Source organism: Sorex araneus, chromosome 2 (genome assembly GCF_027595985.1).
Source record: "Sorex araneus isolate mSorAra2 chromosome 2, mSorAra2.pri, whole genome shotgun sequence".
In the NCBI taxonomy this organism is placed as follows: domain Eukaryota; kingdom Metazoa; phylum Chordata; class Mammalia; order Eulipotyphla; family Soricidae; genus Sorex; species Sorex araneus.
Window position 1 is genome coordinate 128,792,892 of NC_073303.1, and position 22,378 is coordinate 128,815,269.

General features: G+C 57.4%; 1 protein-coding gene across 8 annotated transcripts; it reads right to left on the minus strand.

The window, feature by feature from the left end:
* Positions 1-2,062: 2,062 nt before the first annotated feature.
* NDUFAF6 (NADH:ubiquinone oxidoreductase complex assembly factor 6) lies at positions 2,063-21,034 on the minus strand. 8 transcript variants are annotated; one of them, XM_055127354.1, is made up of 12 exons: positions 20,804-21,034; positions 18,907-19,006; positions 15,791-15,916; positions 14,599-14,655; positions 13,348-13,450; positions 10,890-11,023; positions 10,010-10,111; positions 9,762-9,818; positions 8,918-9,000; positions 8,366-8,511; positions 8,147-8,232; positions 2,063-7,895 (listed from the first exon to the last, which is right to left on the minus strand). In XM_055127354.1, exons 1-12 carry the CDS (start codon positions 21,007-21,009, stop codon positions 7,767-7,769), a joined length of 1,329 nt encoding a protein of 442 aa, XP_054983329.1. In that variant the 5' UTR covers positions 21,010-21,034; the 3' UTR covers positions 2,063-7,766. The 8 variants fall into 8 exon arrangements, 7 of the variants coding, with proteins under 7 accessions (XP_054983329.1, XP_054983332.1, XP_054983330.1 ...); XM_055127357.1 differs by having other exon boundaries at positions 18,903-19,006; positions 20,804-20,837; XM_055127355.1 differs by lacking the exon at positions 20,804-21,034 and adding an exon at positions 20,414-20,794.
* Between the last annotated feature and the right edge of the window lie 1,344 nt (positions 21,035-22,378).

The window sequence follows — 22,378 nt, forward strand, 5'->3', positions numbered from 1 at the left end:
ACCCACTGTGCCATCGATCCCACCCTCGACATATTTCACAGCCTGTCAGCACCTTGGATGATCTTTCTTTTTCCGTTTGTTTCTGTTTTTGTGTATACCCCTTTTTAATACACCAGAGGACACGTTAAAAAAATTCTCCAGTGAAGGGGCTGGAGTGATAGCACAGCGGGTAGGGCGTTTGCCTTGCACACGGCCGACCCGGGTTCAAATCCCAGCATCCCATATGGTCTCCTGAGCACCGCCAGGGGGTAATTCCTGAGTGCAGAGCCAGGAGTGACCCCTGTGCATTGCCAGGTGTGACCCAAAAAGCAAAAAAAAAAAAAAAAAAATCTCCAGTGAAAAGGGGTCACAAGTGGAAATGGCTTGAGAAACAGGCTGGAGTCGGGGCGTGAGGGACAGCTGTGAGGGTGCGGGGGTCTGAGCGGGAAAGCAGCGACATCCCTCAGTGTACTGGAAGGTGAGCCCGTGCCCCCCCTTCCTCCCCAGGATGCAGATACTGCTGGTGTCCCGGGCACACAGGAGATGCCCAGTGGACTCTGTGTCCTGGGAGCAGTTGGCTGCACAAAGGACGGCTAATCCTTAGAAGGGCTAATCATTAACGGAGTGACCTTGGCCAGAGGTGACACAGTGCACTGCTCCCAAGGTGCGGGGGTTGGGGGTGTCGGGTGGTGGGGAGCTGACGCCCCAGTGGTGGCCAGGCAGGGCGCTGCGTGCCAGGGGCATCTCGATGCCTCCAGGCCGGCAGCGCAAGAATCAGGCCCAGAAATCTCCACATCTTGCTTTTCTGTCCTGAGCACTGCAATAGGATCCTGTGACCTCCCACGTCTGGGTGTGGAGGTCGATGTGGAGGTCTGGTCCTGTTCAGCAGGGAGAACCCTTCGCAGCCGAATGAACAGAGCCCGGAGGAGGGAGAAAAGGCGTTTATTCTATGGCAGTTACAGTATTTATACCTCCCTGCCCGGAGGAGGTGGTATAGTACGCATGCCGGGACCCCCAGTAGAAATGCAGGGTGTGGCATGGGCGTTAGCTAGTGATAAACAAATGAGGATAGGATAAGATCAGTAAGGTAAAATGGCTCCCTACATCTGGGGGCCACTGCTGGCCAGCTCCTAGGAAGCTGGGTGACCACGCAGCAGAGCGGGGTGCAGGCCCTTTCCGAGGCACAACGGCACCATCTCATCCCACATGTCTCCTGGGACTCTGAGACCAGCCTCCCTCACCGCCTCTCTCTGGACTCTGGACAGAAGCGTAAGGCTGTGGGTGTCGGGTGCTTTCCGAAGGCACCGGGCAGGCTGACAGCCTCAGGGTGCACAGACCTCACCGGGACAGGTCGGCAGTCTGAGTCGGAGCAAGAGAAAAATCTAGAAGGTGGGGACTGGATGACAGAGGAGGTGAGGGGATCCTCAGGCGCAGACGGGGACAGGTGAGGGGCAGGAGCAGGCCCTCTCAGGGGAGACAGAGACCACCCTTAGAGGTGCAGGTGGGGAAGTGAAGAGATCAAAACCCACCAGTCCCAGCCAGCGTGAGCCAGTCCTAGCCAGTTCTGGCCAGTCCAGTCAAACTCAGTCAGGTCCCGCCAATGCTGCCAGTGCCACCCTGTCCTGTGCAGCCCCATCCAGCCCCACAGTCCCCTGGGGTGCCCTGTCATGAGCTGAGCCCTTGCCTGGAGCCAAAGTTCCTAAGGTAAGAACCGCTGGAAGCCACGAGTAAGCAAAATGCTGAGACTCTAATTCTGTGCCCGGGGTGTCACGGGGAGGTTTCAAGGCCGTCCTTTAATTCCCAGAACATGTACACTGAGGTACTGATGCACCGTTTGAGGGGGGAAAATGGCCTTTGATGATGTGACAGATTGTTCGCCTCAACTCAGGCCAGGCCCAGACCGGCGTGCAGACCATCGTCTGCTTCCAAACAGGGTCTGAGGGAAGTGACACCGTCTTCCTATCCATCATTCCTGAGTCCGCACCTCACTGACAGGGCACACGGGCTCGCAGACTTCATGCTCTCAGACTTGGTGCATGTGGAGACGCTGGCAGCTCCCGAACTCACTGGCTCCCTGTTGTTATTTTATTTTTTTGCTTTTCGGGTCACACCCGGTGGTGCACAGGGGTTACTCCTGGTTCTACACTCAGAAATTACTCCTGGCGGTGCTGGGGGACCATATGGGATGCTGGGAATCGAACCCGGGTCAGCCGCGTGCAAGGCAAACGCCCTACCCGCTGTGCTATCACTCCAGCCCCCCCTGTTGTTAGTTTAAACTCTGGGTCTCTGGCAGTTCACTGCAACTTGGAAGCAGAGGGCATTGTGTGTTAAGCAAAATCAGAGGTGGGGGGGAGATGGACTCCCTACCCAGTAGCATACGAGAAATGAAACAAAGGCAACAAGAGCATTACACAGGGACAAACCCTTGGTCCTGGACTGTAAGACTGAGATTCCCCAGCACTGAGTCTCTGGGGGCTGGGGGAGTGGTAGTAGATGATGAATGACCCAAGGACAGTGGCGGAGGGCCCAGAGTACTCTGGTGTGTGGGGAAGTTACAGTGACATTGTACATCAAAACCACAAATAATGACACTATTGCAACTGTTACCTAAATAACAAATTCTAAGAGTAAATAAAATTATAAACTCTGTCTTCCACCTTAAGTTTCCTGAGAATAATCAGGTTGTTTCCCTTGTTCCCTTCTAGACAATGGTACCCAATATACAGCAGGTGCTCATTAAGTGAATACTGGATGGATGGATGGATGGATGGATGGATGGATGGATGGACGGATGGATGGGCAAATTAATGGCTCTCTGGGTGAAATAATGGATGGATGAATGGATGGATAAATGGATAGATGGATGAATGACTGAGTGGATGGATGGGCAAACAGATGGATCTCGGGGTATAAAGTATGTATGTATGTATGTATGGGAAAATGAATGGATCACTTGGTGGAATGATGGATGAATGAACAGATGGATAGACAGACAGATGGGTGGATGGAAGATGAATGGATGGATGGACATACCAGTGGATGGGTGGGTAGATGGATGGATAGATGCACTTTTAAATTTTAGCTAGTTTATGTAGGTTCTGTGAAAATAAGACTCCTCAAGAGAAAGGAAGAGTCTTAAGGAATTCTGTCACTGGTAGAATGGAATGGTGAAGAGAGGCAGCAATTAGTGGGATGCAGGGCAAGCGAAGGACCGTGAGTGGAGAGTGGGGAGGGTGGGAGTGTGACCAGCCCAGGAGACACTGGAGGAACCTCTGAAATGCCGAGTTGGGTGGGATGACACTGTGGCACTTGGTCTTTGGTCTGAAGGGAAGGGCAGCTGTGGACGAGGCATGGGAGCGAGCGGCACGTGGGTGGGAAATCTGGGTCATTAGGACGCGAGGAAGGCAGGCTGGCGGCGGGCAGAAGGGAAGAGAGGGCAGCGTCGGCCTGGCCTGCAGAACACCAGGATATTGTTGATTCACTAGTCAAGTGTCATGTTGTCACTTTGTCACTGTCTCAAGTGGAGGCTCCCTCTCGCTTGTCCTTTGTCCTCAGAGAACAAAGGGGCTTTGAATTTCACGAGTGGCCCAGGGGGACTTCTGAGAGTCGAGCTGTGCGGGTTTCACGGACTGCAGGCGAGGCTCACTTCGCGCCCGCTTCCTCCCTGGAACAGTGGGCTTAAGCTGTCAGAGGACTGCTAGGCCACCCCCGTGTGCCAACCTCGTTCCAGCGGCGGAGTCAGCACGGGTGGCACACTGACCGCACATGAGCCTCGGACAGTTTTATCCCGACTTCAGATTCTGGCGTATCCACAACTGTTTTTCCCTCTTGCTGCCATGATTCCCACTGACTCCCCAGCCCCCGTGAGTGCCTGGGCGGCGGGCGGCGGGCGGCAGGCGAGGGAGCTGGCCAGGGCCCCCGCTTTCCCTTTCCCCTCCTCTGGCCCAGATCTGGAGCTGAAGAGGCTGACCTCGGAGTGATGCCAGCAGGAAGTAGCAGAACAGCCAACAAAAGCCTCTCGAGCCAAGACCAGGCAAGGAGCAGCAGGCCACTGACCACTCACTCCTCCCGGCCGGCCAAGAATCCACAGCCACACGGTGACCCCAGTGTCTCCCACACCTCCGGGTGAGGGGCAGAGGAACTGACCTCCTGCTCCCCTATAACCCAGGGTCCCGTCAGCGGCGCCCCTCACACGGGGTGGGGGGCACCGGAGCTGGTCAGGCAAAGCTGATCTCCCCACCCTCCCAGGCAGCGGCCAGGCCCCTGCTGCCTTGGTATCAATAAGGACCACACCGGGACCTGCGTCCACTCCCACACACGGCAACCAGTGCTCCCTCCCTGTTGGCTGGTGACAAGATGGGAGGAGACTGACTCACCCACCCAGCATTTCAGGGGGTCATGTGCAGACAAGAGCTCACCAGATGCAGACCCAGAGCAAACGGGGAGCGCAGAGATGAGAACAGGACTGTGGGTGTGATTCACCGCACGAGGTCCCTTTGGTCAGGACATCTGCCTTGCACGTAGCCAAGGCCGCTTCACTCCCTGGCACTGCGTATGATCCCCAAGCACTGCAGGAATGATCCCTGAACACAAGGCCCAGGCCTGCCCAGAGCACAGGAACAAAATGCCCTTGTACTGACTTTTATCCCCAGAGGCCGCAGCAAGCACGCAGCCCTGATTTGGGTGGGAAGGAAACAAACACTTGGATTTTTGCAGACTCCTTGAGGAGAGCGTGTTCCGCCCTCCCCAAAGACCCCGACAGCTCCAAGCGCCCTGTGAAATGGCTTACAGGAGAGAGGGGGAGGGCGGGGAGCTGGTACAAATCCTGGCACTTCACTCGGTCCCGAGCCAGCCTGGAATCATCCCTGAGCCCGGAGCCAGGAGGCGGGAAGCCCCGAGCAGAGCTGCAGAGCCTTGGAACACTGAACAAGACAAAAACAAAAACCGAACATGGGGGCTGGAGGGATAGCACAGCAGGGAGGGCATTTGCCTTGCATGCGGCCAACCCGGGTTCGATCCCCGGCATCCCATATGGCTCCCCCCAGCTCTGCCAGGAGTAATTCCTGAATGCAGAGCCAGGAGGAAACCCTGAGCATCACGGGGGTGACCCAAAAGCAAAAACAAAACAAAACCACCACCAGGTTGGGGTGGGTGTCGACGTACACTCAGTTCAGGGACGATTTTCTCGCCCTCAGCCCCTGGGGACGGAGGGCGGGGGGTGCATGCCAGTGCTGCGGGGTGTCCACAGGGACTCCTGGCCTCCAGCCCTCTCAAGCTTGCTGCAGTGGAGGCTGTGTTCAGTCAAACACGCGGGCGACTTCCCAGTAGCTCGGCGGCTGGAGAGCGAGTCGGAGTGAAGAACTGCAGGGAAGACACCCGGGCCGGGGGCCGGTCTGTCCGTGGGAGAGGGGCGTGGACAGGGGCCGTTCCTGCACCAGACTCAGCCCAAGTCTGGCCAAGAAAGATTAAAGGCATCTGCGCCTCTTGTTTTAATCACATCCAAAAATATCAGTCACCAGGGTGGGGGAAAAAAGCGAACACTGAGGAGTAGACACAGGTGCCCATTGCAAGGTGTTTCCCTTACTGGGGGGGGGGGGGAACAGGGGGACAGGACACTCCTCAGTGGCGGGGGGGGGGGCAGCTCGGCTCCACTGGAGGGGCCGGGTCATGCCCACTCTCGCTCCAGCTCTCCTGGTGGTTGCTCTGGGGCCACCCCGGCGATGCCCAGGCCTTCCTCCTGGCTCTGTGCTGAGGATTCATGCCTGGCAGTGCTCGGGGAACAAGATGGGATGCGGGGATTGAACCGAGGTTTGCCCTGGGCTCCGTCCCTGGTGCCACCTGTGTTTCTTTTCCAATTTCAGGCCATTCTTGAAAGCTCAACGCCCAAGTGGGCCTCCGAGCTCTTCCCAGCCTCCCTTCCCTCCCTCGAGGTCCCACACTCCGTGCTTCCCTGCAGCTCGGAAGCTTCTGGAAGGCCGCAGATGCTGCCCGACCTCTGCGTCCCTCTGGGATACCTTCCCTCTGCCCCACTGCCCCAGTCAGCACGGGCCCTTGCATGAGGCCCACAGGTGTGCCCGTCTCTGGAAGGTTCTGGGCAGCTGCGGGGAAGGAGAGCGCGTGTGAGGCGAGTGTGATAACCACTGCACTACGGAAACGCCGCGGTGAAGGGAGAGCTTGTGGGGCGAGGGCAGAACAGTGCCCAAGGTCCTCCAGCTGCTCATCTACCCCGGGTGGGCCTGTGCAGGGTTTATGGACGACCAGCGCCAAGCCGGCCACACAAAGGACACCAGGCAACGGGGAGGCGCTCAGAAGCCGGGCGCGGGCCGCTTAGCATGGGCTGGACCCCACCCCCATCCTCCACACAGGAGCACCCGGGGGTGTGGCCAGGCCATGCCCTGTGGCTGTGTGACCCGCCATCAGCACCACCCTGTCCCATCACTGGGGTGACTGGGGCTTTGTCCATTCCGCAGAAGGGGGAGACTGAGGGGATCTGGACCCTGGCAGTCAAGCATGCCCAGAACCCCGTCTCTGAGGATCTGCTCGGAGAGGCCAGCCTCCTGTCTATCCCTCTCCCCTGATTTCTCCCCACTCTGGCCTCTTTTTTTCTGTTTTTTTTGGCTTTTTGGGTCACACCCAGTGATGCTCAGGGGTTACTCCTGGCTCTGCACTCAGGAATTACCCCTGGCGGTGCTCGGGGGGCCATATGGGATGCTGGGAATCGAACCTGGGTTGGCCGCATGCAAGGCAAACACCCTTCCCACTGAGCTATGGCTCCAGCCCCACTGGTCTCTCCTTTCCATATTCTGGGTAAACCTTCAGGGTCCCAGGGGCTGAACCGGCTGCTGCCTGCTTTGACTGGGACCCACTCACCAATGTACTAAGACCCCAGCCCCGACAACTCGGTCTGGGGCCCTGCAAACCCCAGGAAGAAACATCCCGGCCATTCGACGACGCCAAGGGCAAGAACTCTTCCCACGAGAAGTGATTGTGAGGACCCAGCCCCGGCTTGGGACCCCCCCTGAGCAGACGAACACAGCACCATGGCACCTCGGGCTCCCCCCCACCCCAGGCCCTGCCACCACTGGGGTGTCCCTGAGGGACCCCAGAGTCACCGGGCCTGGGCAGCACCAGCTGAGCACTGCTGGGGAGAATCCCAGCCCCAAACCAAAGGGGACCGACTTCTGGTCACTTCCCCAGCCTCAGGCTCTAAGTTTCACTTGCCCAAAAACCCCTCTGAATGATCTAAGCCTCGGCAAACTCCCAGCTGGGGGGGACCAAGCAGAGGCTGCAGAGGCGGGGCCACGAACAGGGAGAGGGAGCGGGGGTCCCGGTGTGGGGAGCCAGAGCCCCAGGCTGCTGAGCACAAGTCTGGGTTTGGGGGCACTGGGCAGGCTCAGTGGTGGTGGCCGGGCTGGGACTCCCGCACAGAGCTCAGGCTGGAGCCTGCAGCTGGCATGGCGGAGAGCACTGGCTGGGGAGCAGGCTGGGTCTGGAGGGCTGGCCCGGGGCTGGCCGTCACCACCACCAGCACGGTGTGTGCCCGGCCACGGCGCCCAGGCTACCGGGAGTAGGCAGCAGGACACAACAGGGAGGAATTTCCGGATCGGCCTGACCCAACTAGAGAACCGGTGCCAGCCCAGCGACGCCCACGCCCGCACCCGGACGGTGTCTGCTCTGACGCCCACGGCAAGGACGGACGGTCCCCCTCCCCAGCCTACAGCCCCGCTCGCCGGCCCCCTCCCCGATCGCTCTCCCGCAATGACGAGGCCGACTCAGCGCTGGGGCCGTCAGTATTTCTTCCTCCACGACTGCAGGTACAGAAGCAGCGGCAGCAACGTGCTCCTCTGCTGCAGGAGCGGGTGGAAGACGTCGAAATCCACTTTCTGGATCTTCTTCAGGTAGTCCTCCAGAGCCACCTGGGGAGGAGGGACGGGGCTGCTGCTGGCGGCTTCCAAGGCTGGGGCGCCGTAACTGCCCTCCCAAACCAGAGCCCCCGCCCCACCCCCACCGCCCCCTTAACCCGTGGGCACAGCGCCCCCTAGAGGTGCACAGCACAGCCTGCAGGCCCTGCAGGGAGATTCCAGAGCCAAGGGCACTGTCTCCCAGTGCCCCGCGGAGTTTTCCGCCACCTGCTAATAAAGGCAGCCTACACAGCGCCACTACCTACTCTGAGGCCCTCTAAAAGCAGGAGACAGCTGCACAGATGTGCACAGATGCCTGGTGTTAGCAGGAGACCTGGAGCAGCCCAGGAGTCTGAGGGGAAAGAAAAGATGAAGAGAGCAGCTCACACAACACAGGGGCCAGAGAGATGGTGAGTGCACAGGGAGCTCGCCTTGCACGCGCCCGGGTGGGACCCCTGGCTTCCAGAGGGTCCCCCAAGCCCCACCAGGAGTGATCCCCGAGCGCAGGGCCAAGCAGGAGAGAGTCCTGAGCACTGCCGGGTACGGGCCCAAAAATGATGCAGTGAAATGCACGTGCCAGGTGATCAGAGAACAGAGCAGACCGAGGCGGAGACAGTGTGAGCCTGGAATACTGAGGAAATGATACTTTTGTTTATGAAGCTTGGAACAAGACTAAGCAAACGCTCTTGCACCAAGCCCAGGGCTAGGAGGACAGTACCGCAGGGAGGAGGCATCCCTGAAGGCTGCTGACCAGGCTCCATCCCCGATACCCCAGAGGGGCCCCCAGACCCCACCAGGAGTGATCCCTGAGTGCAGAGCCAGAGTCAGCCCTGAGCGCCACCAGTGAGAAGGAAAGAAGGGTGGAAGGAAGAGAGGGAGGCGGGCAGGAGGAAATGAGGGGGGCACGCAGCCTGAGGCCAGAGACCACACTGTGTGGGGGCCCACTAAGTGACTGTAACAGTCTTCCAGAGTCGGACTGAAACAAAACCCTTAGGTCCATGGAGGCGGCCTAGGGTTGAGTGAGGCAGCCGGCCCACCAGTCAGCTGCGAAGACGCTGGCTCCTGCCCTGCTCACAGGCGACGCCACGGCCAGGGGAAGCCCAGGTGCACCAACGCTCCCCTGGAGAGCACGGAAGGGAGGGAAGAGTCTCATTTCCGCTGCACCCTCATGTGCGGGGCCAGGGGTCCGGCTGAGTGGCCCAGCCAGTGCCCTGCACACACCAGGATCCAGATTCGATGCCCGGCACGGAGGTAAACATACAAACCATGCCCGGCACAGCCCTGGAGAGACGACTATCTCGGACACCTGGACCTGAGGCTGAGACAGCCTGCAGGGTGGAAGATGCGTGTGCCCTGCAGAAACATGGGGGTTTCCCGGGGGCTGCTACCGAGGCAACAGAGAACCTGCCCAGACGCACTGGAAGTGGCGTCAGTGATGCCCGGTGAGCACAGCCCGCGCAGAGGGAAAAGCCGGGTCCAGGACAATGGTGGCACCACCATGAGGCTCGAACCCAGAGCCCAGCTTTGGCAGCCACGCCCCGGAGCTCACGAGGGCCACAGACTCTCCAGGGTTCCGCCCTACACCACGGCGGCCCCAACGGCACCCAGGGGCGTCCACCCGGCCCCCTCACCCTGTGACTGTGCTGCCTGAGGCGAGGGTCGGTGGGCAAGGGACTCCTCCCCGCCCAGGGCGGCACACGGACTGCAGGGCTGCCAGCTGGCTACAGGGGGCACCAGCTGCCTTGTGCTGGGCCCTCTGCTGGTGGACAGGGCAGAGGGCAGGCCTGGGAAGCCAGGAGGGGCCCCGTCCCCTCCCCCACCCTGGGGACTGGCTAACCCCAAGCCCAGGCACAGCTGCTTGGCGCATCCGCCCCTCCTCACCGTCTGAAGAAAGGCAGGAAACGCGCGTGCAGGAACGCTCTGGCGGAAGGACCGCGCCTGCGGGGGAGGAAAGGGGCTGGAGGTGGGAATATTTCTGGCAACAAACACGCTCCCTGGGAAAGCGAACAAGAGCCAACAACGTGGGGGGTGCGACCGCTGGACGGCAAGAGCCTGCGGGGGCCGGGGAGAGGGGCCCAGGCCCGCCCGCTCACCACCCCAGCCGTGTCCCAGAAGCCGGCCCCGCTCACGTGGCTGAGGTGCAGGTGGGCCTGGCTGGCGACATCGAAGATCACGTCCCTCACGCTCTTGTCCCGCTTCTTCCGCACAAAATCCTCCTGGGAAGCCCCGTGCTGTGCAGAGGGAGGGTCCACGTCACACGTGGGGCAGGGGGCCCGAGGACGAAGCACACACAGCCCGGCCTGCAGGAGGCTCCCCTGAGCACTGGCACGGGAGTCCCTTCTGAGACGCCCCAAGGGTCAACCCGAAAGCAGCAGCACAGCAACAGCAGCAGCAGGAAAACCAAGAGCTGAGCGAAGAGGGTAAGTAAGAGCCAGGGCGCAGGATGTTAACGAGATTCGTGGGGCGAACAAAATCTACCCGGCCGCAGACGAGCACGCGGGGCCTGGCACGGGGAGCGCCCCCGCCCACCCACACACGGTGAACACCGAGGACGTTCAAGAGAATAGACAGAGGGGCTGGAGCTGCAGTGCAGCAGGTAGGGCGTTTGCCTTGCATGCGGTCGACCCGGGTTCGATCCCCACATCCCATATGGTCCCCTGAGCACCGCCAGGAGTAATTCCTCAGTGCAGAGCCAGGAGTAACCCCTGTGCATCGCCAGGTGTGAGCCAAAAAAAAAAAAAAAACACAAAAAATCAAGAAAACAAAAGAACAGACAGGAACGAATCTCACAGGAAGACAAGCTCTCACGAACCACGGCGCCAAATAAAAGCAGGCGCAAGAGAAGGGGCGAGGCCACGCTGAGGAGGCAGGACTCTTACACCTCACCCTCCCCACCCTGCCCCCCTTCCCAGGGCTGACAGGCTGCGACAACTCGGACCCGAGGACTCTGCAGCCGCAGGGGGAGAAGCACTGGACGCAGAGGGGCTGGGGCCTGGCCGCCCGCCTCACCAGGGCGCAGATGTCCATGGGGAGCAGCGGCCGCCGACGGTGGCTGTGGTAGGGCGTGGCACGAAGGCAGGTGACGATGCCCTGGGCCTTCCCGATGTGACTGGCCGCGTGGTCGGCGTGGACGTCCTTCACCCCTGGGGAGAAGAGCAGCTGAGGCAGCATGTTCCCCTCGGAAGGCAGGGCCAGCCTCCCCCACGTGCAGGGCTGGGTGTCTCCAGACTCCTCCCAGAGTGCTCAGGAGACCCAGGGCCACTGTGGGCATGGGGAGAGGACGGCATGGGGAGAGGATGGCCTGGTGACCAGCCACCTCAGTGATGCTCCTGGCCCTAGGGTAACACCCAGCAGGGCCGGGGCCAGAATTTGGACACACCTGCCAGCCCCAAGTATCTCAGGCCCCGGGTTCTGTGTTCGAGAGACGAAGTCAGGGGAGCAACCTGGGCAGACTTGCCATCGGCCCCAAACCAGTTTCTGTACTTCAACTTTTATTTATTTACTTTTTTGCTTTTTGGGTCACACCCAGCGATGCTCAGGGGTTACTCCTGGCTTTGCACTCAGGAATCACTCCTGGCGGTGCTTGGGGGACCATATGGGATGCCGGGGATCGAACCCGGGTCGGCCGCGTGCAAGGCGAACGCCCTACCCGCTGTGCTATCGTTCCGGCCCCTGTACTTCAACTTTTATACAGAAGATTTCTTTCCTCTGTTTTTATCTAGAACAGGGCCCCAGCCTTTCTCTTGAGACCAGGAAAGCCACCTGCCATCACTGGAGGTGACGGCGCTCCCAGGAGGGGCTGACGTGCTGTTATGAGTGCCCGGAGATTTTAATCTGCCTACGCTCCATGGAAAGATTGGTCTCCCTTCTTGTGAGAAAAATTTTTTAAAAAAGGAAAAAAATACTTTTTTAATGGCAGGTACAAAGAAAAAGTTTGGCGTCTAACGAATTCGACTGTCAAAGTATAAGAAGGTTTCTTCTTCGGAAAACAGAAGTATCGGGGCTGGAGCAATAGTACAGCGGGTAAAAAGATACAGTGACCAGAATACAAAGACTATCTACAGAATGGGAAAGGATATTTACACAATACCCATCAGATAAGGGGTTAATATCAATGGCATATAAAGCACTGGTTGAACTCTACAAGAAGAAAACATCCAACCCCATCAGAAAATGGGGCGAGAAAATGAACAGAAACTTTCCCAAGGAAGAGATACGAATGGCCAAAAGGCACATGAAAAAGTGCTCCACATCACTAATCATCAGGGAGATGCAGATCAAAACAACCATGAGATACCACCTCACACCAGAGACTAGCACACATCCAAAAGAACAAAAGCAACTACTGTTGGAGAGGATGTGGGGAGAAAGGGACCCTTCTACACTGCTGGTGGGAATGCCGACTGGTTCAGCCCTTTTGGAAAACAATATGGATGACTCTCAAAAAATTAGAAATCGAGCTCCCATTTGACCCAGCAATACCACTGCTGGGAATATATCCCAGAGAAGCAAAAAAGTATAGTTGAAATGACATCTGCACTTATATGTTCATCGCAGCACTGTTTACAATAGCCAGAATCTGGAACAAACCCGAGTGCCCTAGAACAGATGACTGGTTGAAGAAACTTTGGTACATCTATACAATGGAATACTCTGCAGCTATTAGAAAAAAGGAGGTCATGAATTTTGCATATAAGTGGATAGGCATGGAAAGTATCATGCTAAGTGAAATGAGTCAGAAAGAGAGAGACAGACATAGAAAGATTGCACTCATATGTAGAATATAGAATAACAGAGTAGGAGACTAACACCCAAGAATAGTAGAAATAAGTACCAAGAGGTTGACTCCATGGCTTGGAAGCTGGCCTCATATTCTGGAAAAAAGGCAGCTCAGATAGAGAAGGGAACACCAAGCAAAATGTGGTTGGAGGCCACGCGGGGGAAGGGTGAAGCGTGCTGAATGTAGACTAGAGACTGAACACAATGGCCACTCAACACCTTTATTGCAAACCACAAAACCTAATTAGAGAGAGAGAACAAAAGGGAATACCCTGCCACAGTGGCAGGGGAGGGTGGGGGGAGATGGGATTGGGTGGGTGGGAGGGATGCTGTGTTTATTTGTGGTGGAGAATGGGCACTGGTGAAGGGATGGGTTCTCGAACTTTGTATGAGGGAAACATGAGCACGAAAATGTATAAATCTGTAACTGTATCCCCACTGTGACTCACTAATAAAAAAATTTAAAAAAAAAATAGTACAGCGGGTAGGGCATTTGCCTTGCACACAGCCAACCTGGATATAATTCCCAGCATCCCATAGTCCCCTGAGCACCGCCAGGGGTAATTCCTGAGTGCAGAGCCAGGAGTAACCCCTGTGCATCGCCGGTGTGACCCAAAAAAGCAAAACAAAACAAAACAAACAAACAAACAAAAAAAAACAGAAGTGTAAAATTAAGCCAAAATCTTACCCAGGACTTCCAGTGTTAAATAAAGAAGTGAGCTTTGGGTGTTTTCTGAGTAACTTTCCAGCTCCTGGATATTCCGATAGGCTTTGTCATCTAAATTTTTTTCCTGGAACCAAAATGTAAATAAACCTTACTGACTTGTGGGTAATTTATTAAGGTGCCATTTCTTTGTCTTCATGAACTCAATGACAAAGTACAATGATATTTAGGATCACTGCTAAGGCCAACAAAACGAGACTAAAATTAAAATAAAAATAAGACTGTCAGAGTCATCTCCATGTGCATCTCCATGTGCACATCACAGGCTTGGATCCGGAGCCACTGGGACCCCTCTGAGCCCATCATCACCCGGGATGTCACTTGAGCACTGTCGAGAGAGCCTCTGAGTGTGTGTGTATCACTGGGGGTTGTGCCCAGCAGCCTCGACATTATCTTTTCATCCTAACAACAGCCCCCAAGTTGGGGAACGTAATACTTTTTCCACCGGCGGCGGAGGGGCCCAAGTCCCATCCCCTCCCGAGGTCACACGGGGGGATTCAAGCCCACTCACCATCGAGCCTGAGAGGAAAGGGCTCGAGCGAGAACAGGAGCGAGGCTGGGCCCCACGGCCCCATTCAACAAGGCCCAGCCCTGAGGAGCCCACGCTCCGCACAGAGGCCAGCCAGGTCTGCTCTGCGGCAGGCGGGCACACCGGTCCCCTCTGCGGTGTCAGATGCACTGAGGCACCACTGCCAAGGTGCCCGCACCCTTCACCCTCGCCCCAATCAGGAGACACTGGCACCAGGCAAGATCCCAGGGCCAGACACACATGGCAAGGACAGGAGGGGGTGTCCAACAGGCTGGAACACAGGCATAGCCTGTGGGAGGTTTGGGTCCGACCCCCCAGCACCTGTACACGGTCCCGAGCACTGCCAGGGAGTAACTCCTCAACACTGCCAGGTGAGGTCCGAAAACCAAATACACAGAACGGATCATCTGAACTTGCTTCTGGGTGAATCTAGGGGTGGCTTGTTAAGTCTTGCCCAAAAAATGCAGCAAGAATTTGAATGGGGATCGTTCTACACCTAAAGAGAGTAACAGGGCACGACACCCGCTTGTTTCAGAACTGGGTCTGGGGAAGCAGCCCGCACCCTGGCGCTCACCGGGCCACTTCCGGCTGTTTCCCGACATGCAAATGTACACTAAGATGCATCTTTTCCTAAAGAAACAGCATGAAGAGTACAAGCCAGAAAAAAGGCAAAAATGTTTACTTACTCTTTCCTCGATGATTTTCATGAGCCACCTCTTTGTCAGCTTATGTCTTTTGATGGCCTAAGGGGGAGGAAAGAGTGTTTTAAGTCTTTAGGAAGTATTAGAAACCACTTCCGTAAGCCTGCATAGAACACAGAATCAAACGCAAAACCTAGGAAGGGAACACTAGAATAAGACAACTGCGAGTCAGGTGACCAAGGGGAAGGAAACTTTCCCAGCTCACAGTTCAGAAACATTCCCAGTGCCCGGAGAGGGCTCGCAGACAGGATAGGCTGTGCACGTGGATGCCCAGGTTCCCTCCCTTCTACGGTCCCCACGGACGGCTGGGAGGGGCCAGAGCACCGCCAGCTATAACCCTCCAGCCCGCAAAATCAAAGCTCATCCTTCCAGAAGATCAAAAGTGCTCAAAGGAAAATGATGGCAGGTTGTCCCAGCCCCACACGCAAAATCTTGGAGCACCCCCCGGCCTCCTCTGCCTCACCCCCGCCATCCGCCTGCTTTAGTTCCAAGATGCCGGGCAGGGGCGGGCAGGCGGGCACGCTCAATCTTGTAAATTCGAGCTTGACCTCTCAACCGGCTGGCACAGGCAGGCAGTAACCACAGAACCCCGAAAAGCAGGCGCCCGTGTATGGTGTTGGGGGGGGGGGGAGGGGGAAGCGAGTCTGTGATTCGCACCTGCAGCCTCAGGCTTGGTGGTCTCCTAGATCAAGTAGAAGCACCCTTGGAAATCGAAGCCCAGGGGGCTGGAGAGACAGCACCACGTGGGGGCATTTGTCTTGCACTTGGCCACCCCGGGCTTTACCCCCAGCATCCCATCTGGTTCCCTGAGCACCGCCAGGAGTAATTCCTGACTGCGGAGCCAGGAGTAACCCCTGAGAATTGCCAGGTGTGATCAAAAAATGTAGAGAAGGGGCTGGAGTGATAGCACAGCGGGTAGGACATTTGCCTTGCACACAGCCAACCAATAATTCCCAGCATCATATAGGGCCCCCTGAGCACCACCAGGAGTGATTCCTGAGTGCAGAGCCAAGAGTAACCCCGGTGCATCGCTGGGTGTGACCTAAAAAGCAAAGAAAAACAGTAGAGAAAAGGAAAAAAAGGAAAGAGAAAGCCAACAGTGCCAGAAGGTTTGCTGAGAGGTGAAATTCCAACGGTGACTTAACACACAGAGATGACGGCGCAAACATCCCGATACCTTCCACAGCTCCACGGCCACGGGCTGCGGCGGCGGGCCGCCTCCTCCATACATGCCCGCCACGGCGTCCTTCCAGAACTGCAGGCGCATCTGCCCGATGGTCTTCTCAGACACTGAGTCCTTCACCTGCCGCAGGGGTGACAGAAGCTGTTAGCACGGGCGCAACGGCCCCAGCTCAGCATGGCACTGCGAGGCCAGCTTCATTCTGGACACCTGCTCCCCCTCCCCGAGAAGGTCCATCTCTGGGACACTGTCAGTATCAGGGTCTTCGGTGAAAGCTGCAGATTAGTGTTTATCCAAAGACGTGAGGGTCTGCATGTAGAAACAGGGGCAGGTGGAGAGAGAGTGCAGAGTTTAAGGCTCCGAGCACCACACATGATCCCCTGAGCACTGCCAGGAGAGACCCCAGAGCACAGTCAGAAACAGACCCTGAGCACCAACAGGGGTGGCCAAAATCCCAAAACAATTTTTTTTTACAATTTTAAAATAGAAGGGATTCCTTTAGAAATAAACCACAAGAGAGAGACAGAGAAACAGAGAGAAAGAAAGAAGGGGGGGGGGCAGAGTTAGATGAAAGGGAACTCGAGAGAGAGAGAGAAAGAGAGTGAGAGAGAGAGAGAGAGAGAGATATCAACCAGTGGCAACATGTGGAGCTTATTTGAATCCTGACTACAGAAAAGAAACAGAGAAGAAACATCCACACAATGGATGTTCAGCGAGATGGAGAAATCGCACTAAAGGTAGGAAGAATGCTGATGTCAAATTGCAGAGATTCTTCCAGACCCACACAAGGCTGGGTCATGCGGGGTATCTCAGAGAGGATGCTGGTCAGCCCAGCGCCCACCCAAACAGAGCCCCCTGCCACGGCAGCTGAAAACCTCCACACCCCACAATCACTGCCAAGCTCCTGGCCGGACTCCACTGCTCAGGATGAACCTGATCCAGAAATTAATCTGTAAGCCCTGTGCACTGCTGGGTGTGACCCAAAAAAGAAAAAAAAATTACTGATGGCCTGCTATAGAGGCAGGCTTCAGGGGAGGCTGGGAAAATCGGAAACAGTGGCAGTGCAATGGTGGTGTGATTGGTGTTGGAATACTGAATATAACAAATCATCACAAACAATTTCGTAGAAAAATATAAATAAAATGACCAAAAAAAAAAAAGAATACTTATGTCCATTCATGGTATTACCTGTGCATTTATCTTTTGAACATACATGCTGACATACTGATGGCATAAAGAGTACTGAGAGTGTGCACCAATACATACTGACAAATAATTACAGACGGAAAAATTACTCCCAAATTTTCTTCATAATCCAAGAGTGGAGTGGGCTGGAGCGATAGCACAACGGTTGGGCGTTCGCCTTTCACGCGGCTGACCCGAGTTCGATTCCTCCATCCCTCTTGGAGAGCCCGGCAAGCTACCAAGAGTATGGAGCCCGCACGGCAGAGCCTGGCAAGCTACCCGTGGCGTATTGGATATCCCAAAAACAGTAACAATAAGTCTCTCAATGAGAGACGTTACTGGTGCCCGCTTGAACAAATCCGAGAGTGGGTATGGGCCCTGAGATGCAGAGGCCGGGCAGGCCCTGGGGAGAGACAGGGCAGGAGCGCCTGAGACGCAGTCTCGAATCCTGCTTGTGTGTTCGAGACGTGCCACAGTGGAGTTCTCTGAAACTAAGGGGAAGAGAAGGAAAATCATCCTTCCCTGGTGAGGGGAGAACGTCTGCTGCTAACTAAGCCAAAGGCTCTCCGAGGGAAGCGGGAGGGACTCGCCTGTTTCGACTGTCTACAAGCACGGGGCCCAACTCTCTCCGGTTCATAGCTCTACTAGAATTCTGACAAAACATCACGTCTCCAGTGACAACATTCTTTTTTATTCCTCTTTGCGTACCAAGGACGGAAGCCAGGGCCTCACACACGCCTACTCTCCCTCCATGGAATTTCCCGCCAACACAAGGCCATCCTCCTCTCCTAGGCCTGTGCAGGCCGCAATCAGCAGCGACTTCTCCTTCTAAGAACGTCCCTGTTCCCTTTATCACACTTTGGACAGGGGCTGGGGACACTCCTGTCTGCCTGGGTCTCACGGTTCTCCCTGACCCACTCTGGGGGCCATCCAGAGCAGGCGGCTGCAAGAACCATCGACCCCGGCTCCTTACACGCGCAGGCCTGACGCCACGCTCTCCCGACGCCCCCCGCCCAACCCCAGTGGGCTCATATGGGGCTGCCCAGAACTGTCCGCCCGGGAATGTCACACAAGGGCGCAGGGCCAGAAGAGCAGGTGCAGGGAGCTGCCGCAAACACAGGTAGCTTTCACGGTCCCGTTTCCTGCAGCAGAGGTAAGAGAGATTGCCCGTCAGCACCCAGCTGATTCCGAACTGCTTTAGGGTCTTGGGGTGGGTGTTCAGAAACTCAGCACCGCCACAGACTTTGCACGACCCCTACTCTGTCACGAACACGCCATCTGGGGGGCTGGCGGCGAGGCCCAGTCTAAGCCATCAGCAGGGGTGGGACCTAAGGTCTGTCCCTGAGGCCGGGCTGTGCGGGGCCGCTTCCACGTCAAGGCTAAAGCTCCTTTTTGCAAGGGCTCCGAAGAACAGCGATACCTCCACACGTGCACCGGAAAGGCTTGGCTCAGAGACACAAATGAACCTACTCAACTAATAAGACACGGCACTGGCCGCAGTTCTGAGGCCGGCCTTAGAAAGAGAAACCGCAAATTCCAGGGTGAGTTATTTCCAGAAACAATAAGCTGCTGGCCGGGTTTTATTTTGGGAATTGAATGGTCATGCCCAGCGCGGCAGCAGGAAGGATCGGTGATGAAGAGACCTTCCACACACACCGAACCACCAATGACGCTTTTCCTGACTGCTGACTGCTCGGGGCTGACAAAACACACAACCATGACCTGCTTTGGGCTGGGAGCGGGGGGGGGGGGGGGGGGGGCCGCACACCCAGCTGTGTTCAAGGGTCACTCCAGGCAGTGCGGGGGGTGGGGGGAATATGGGGTGCCAGGGGTCTAACCCGGGTCAGCTGAGAGCAAGTCGAGCGTCATCCCCACTCTGCGATCGCTCCAGCCCCAGCAGCAAATCTTTAATGGAGTTTAATACCAGCCTGAGCCAGCTCCACGTTGAAGGCCCTCAGTGCGACGGCCGAGGCCCTGGCAGGCGAGGGGAGCAGCAGCGAACACAGGTAGCCTTCATAGTCCCGCTTCCTGCAGCAGAGAGGAGAGATCTCCCTTCAGAGGCGCCCAGAAACACACTAGGAAGGGAGCACAAAGAAGTCAATTTCAGGCCCACACTTGATACCCCTGGGGTCCCACACCTGATACCCGTGGGGTCCCACACTTGATACCTGAGGGGTCCACACTTGACACCTGTGGGGGTCCCACACTTCATACCTGTTGGGGTTCCAACATTTTACAAGTGTTGAGTTTCCAAACTTGACACCTGTTTACAGTTTAGACCTTACAGAAAATGTAGCTGCCCAGTCCCAGATGCTCTGAAACTCTATTCCTTTACTCTGACTTATAGAGAACTGAAACATTTTTGTTTCTGAATCACTTTCCTTTTTTAGTACGAATTCAAATAAGCTACAGAAAAAGAAATTACATTTTGGAGAAAATAGTTCCACTTTGTGTTGGTATTGAATCATGTTTGAGGTATTTTTGTGATTTTTTTTTTCGTGGGGAAGGGTGACACCAGAGTTGCCCACAGTGGTGCCTGGAAGGCCGTGTGTTGTTTGAATACAAGTCCCCCCTAACCCTCCTATGCCATGCAAACATTCCAGCCCTCTGAGCTATCTCTGGGCCCCTGCACTCATGGTTTTTAAATACATAAACATACAGAAACAGAGAAAAATGGCCTTATGGAAGATCATCACTTTTTGGCAGTTTCATCTCTTACAATTCTTTTTTTGGGGTCACACTTGGCGATTACTCCTGGATCTGCACTCAGGAATTACTCCTGGCGGTGCTCAGGAGACCATATGGGATGCTGGGAATCGAACCCTCGTAGGCCACGTGCAAAGCAAACGCCTCCTTGCTGTGCTATCACCAGCCCTCATCTCTTACAATTCTTAAGACCCTGGTTTCCACTATTGCTATCTTGTTTCTCTTCTAAGTAGTAAACAGGATGGGGGAAGGAATCACTCCTGGCAGTGCTCAGAGGACCATACAGGATGCCTGGGATCAAACCCCTGGTTGGAGGCATGCATGGCAAACGCCCAACCCATTGTGCTATCTCTCCGGCCCCTAAAAGTAATTCCTAAATGCATGGAAATGTGAGCTTGGGGAGGGCGAGAGTGAGGGTATACTCTGCAAGGGCTCCGGGCCACTCTGCCCAGTGCCTGGGATGGAAGCAGGGGGTCTCCCCGCCTGCAAAGCTGCGCTCCTACGCGCTGGGCATTCTCTGCACCTCCTCCCCCCAACATAACTTTAAATTATCCAATCAAATCCAAAGTATCCTAGCCCACCAAATTAAGGGTAACGATTTTTCTTGTGACCTGGTACTTGAAGCCCCTGCTATGCATGCATCAGAAAAGGGGACCCACGACAAGAGCTTTGCAGGCAGGCCCCGCCCCGGACGTGCCAGTCTTGATTACTCCGAATCCGAAAGGGCACCTGGGACCCAGGACAGGATCTGGCATCCAGGCTCCACCTTCCCCGGGCTGATCCCCCGGGTCTCTCTAGACCTTCGTTTCCTCAACCGTTAGCTGAGACCCCCGCGGCGTGGGCGGCTGTCCCGGGCATTACTCTCAGCGCTGGAAGCCCAATAACGGGAGCGGCGGGGCCAGTTCGCCGCCACCGTTTGCACGGACGGTCAATCACTCGCTACTTGCACCGCGCCGACACGCGGGAAGGAGGCCCCGGAGGCCGCCCACGGCTGTCACTGGAACGACCGGCCGTGCGCGTGCTCAGCGCGGCGTGCAGACACTTCCCCGGGGAAAGCAGGCGGTGGCGGCGCAGGGGGCTCGCCCGCCGCAGCCCCCGGCCCGCGGCCGCCCGGCTCACCGCAGCAGCTCCAGGCAGAAGAGGTCGGCGCCCGCCACGCCCGCCCCGTCCGCACCGCTGGCCGCCGCCACGCTCCGCCCGGAGCCCGCGGGCGCCGGGAGCCGCCGTGCGCGCGCCCACAGCCCACGGGGCGGCCGGCGGCGCCACAGACCCGGCACGCCCAGGCGCAGGGGACCCCACGCCGGGCCCAGCGTGGACGCCGCCATGACAGCGACGTCGCGTACCCTTCGACCCCGCGCCCCGGGCACGCGGCCACGCCCCTCCAGGCTCGTAGCCACGCCCTCCAGGCTCTTGGTCACGCCCCTCCCCGACTCGTAGCCACGCCCATTTCTGGCTCGCGCTCTCGCCTCTCCCAGATTTGGTCACGCCCCTCCCGCCTCTTGATCACGCCCCTCCCCGGCTCATAGTCACGCCTCCTTCCTGGCTCTAGGCCACGCCTCTCCCCAACTCGCGGTCTCTTCTCCCGGCTCTTGATCACGCCCCTCCCCGCTCGTAGCCACGCCCCCAGGCTCGTAGCCACGCCCCTCCCCGGCTCGCGGTCTCGCCCCCCTGTCCGCGGAGGGCAGAGGAAGGCCTCGGGAGAGGAGGCAGGTGTCGCTGTGGTCCCGTGCGTCCAGGTGGCCGCCGTGCACCCGGAGGGCTCCGCCTCCGCCCCGCCCGACCCGGCCTCCGGGCTCCCGGCGAGCTGGCGGCGCTCGGGTTTCTGGCTGCCCGGCCGTGGAGGTGCACGCGCGGGCCGGATGCACGTGCGAGGTCAGCCCGGTCGGCGCGGCCGCAGGTGCCCAGGTGCTGCAGGACGGCGCTTCCTTCTCCCGCTGCTGCCGCGTGGCCGCGACCCACCCGAGCAGGACAGGGCGCTTCCTGGGCCTGGAGTGCGGTCTCCTGGCCGGCCGTGCTCGTGGTGCAGGGCTGGAACCCCGCCCGCTCGCCTGCTTTGCCTGGCACCCCCGAGACAGGCCTCTGTGCAGGTGTTCTGCCCGGCTCCTGGGGCTTTCCCTGGCCTCAGTATGAACCTGCTCGGGCACAGACCAGTCTCTCTTCCGGGGCGCCGCTTCCCTCCTGCCCGGGCAGACTTTTCCTTCTGGACAACTTGCCATTCTTCAGAGTCCACTTGCCCAACCCCCCAAAACAAACCTACTCCTCTTGTTTATGTGGACACTTGTCCCCCTGGGCAGCCAGGAAGGGCGTTTCCCCTTTCCTTGAGAGTGTAAGTGAGCTGTGGGCCTCGTCCACTCTCTCCAGGGAGCCCGCTTCCTTACTGCTCTCAGCTTCTTTCCTGCGTAGGCGCAGGAGACCCTCGGACACCAGCTGCCACATCACCTGGGCAGCCCGGGGAAAAGGTCCTGCCCTTCAGAAGTCTGGCTCGTTCTGAGTGTGGACATAGCGAGGACCGGAGGTCTGGCCCTCACTGACGTGTGTCCCTGCAAGTAGCACCTAAGGCCTCACTTTCTAGGTCAGGGGTAGCGCACGTGACTGTCCTTGGCTGTCTTTTCTCTAGGGTTTGTTTTCATTCGGGCCACACCCGGGGGTGCTCAGAACTTAGTCCTGGCTCTGCACTCAGGGATCACTCCTGGC

What these genes read in the sequence shown, in the direction of transcription:
- NDUFAF6 (XM_055127354.1), bottom strand. Translation starts at nt 21,009, where the DNA reads ATGGCGGCGTCCACGCTGGGCCCGGCGTGGGGTCCCCTGCGCCTGGGC. An exon ending in TTTAACACTGGAAGTCCTGG is followed by an intron (nt 11,024 to 13,347) that starts GTAAGATTTTGG and finishes TCTTCTCCCCAG; the next exon opens with GGGTGAAGGACGTCCACGCC. An exon ending in GCGCTCGGGGATCACTCCTG is followed by an intron (nt 8,233 to 8,365) that starts GTGGGGCTTGGG and finishes CTTTCCCCTCAG; the next exon opens with ACTCCTGGGCTGCTCCAGGT.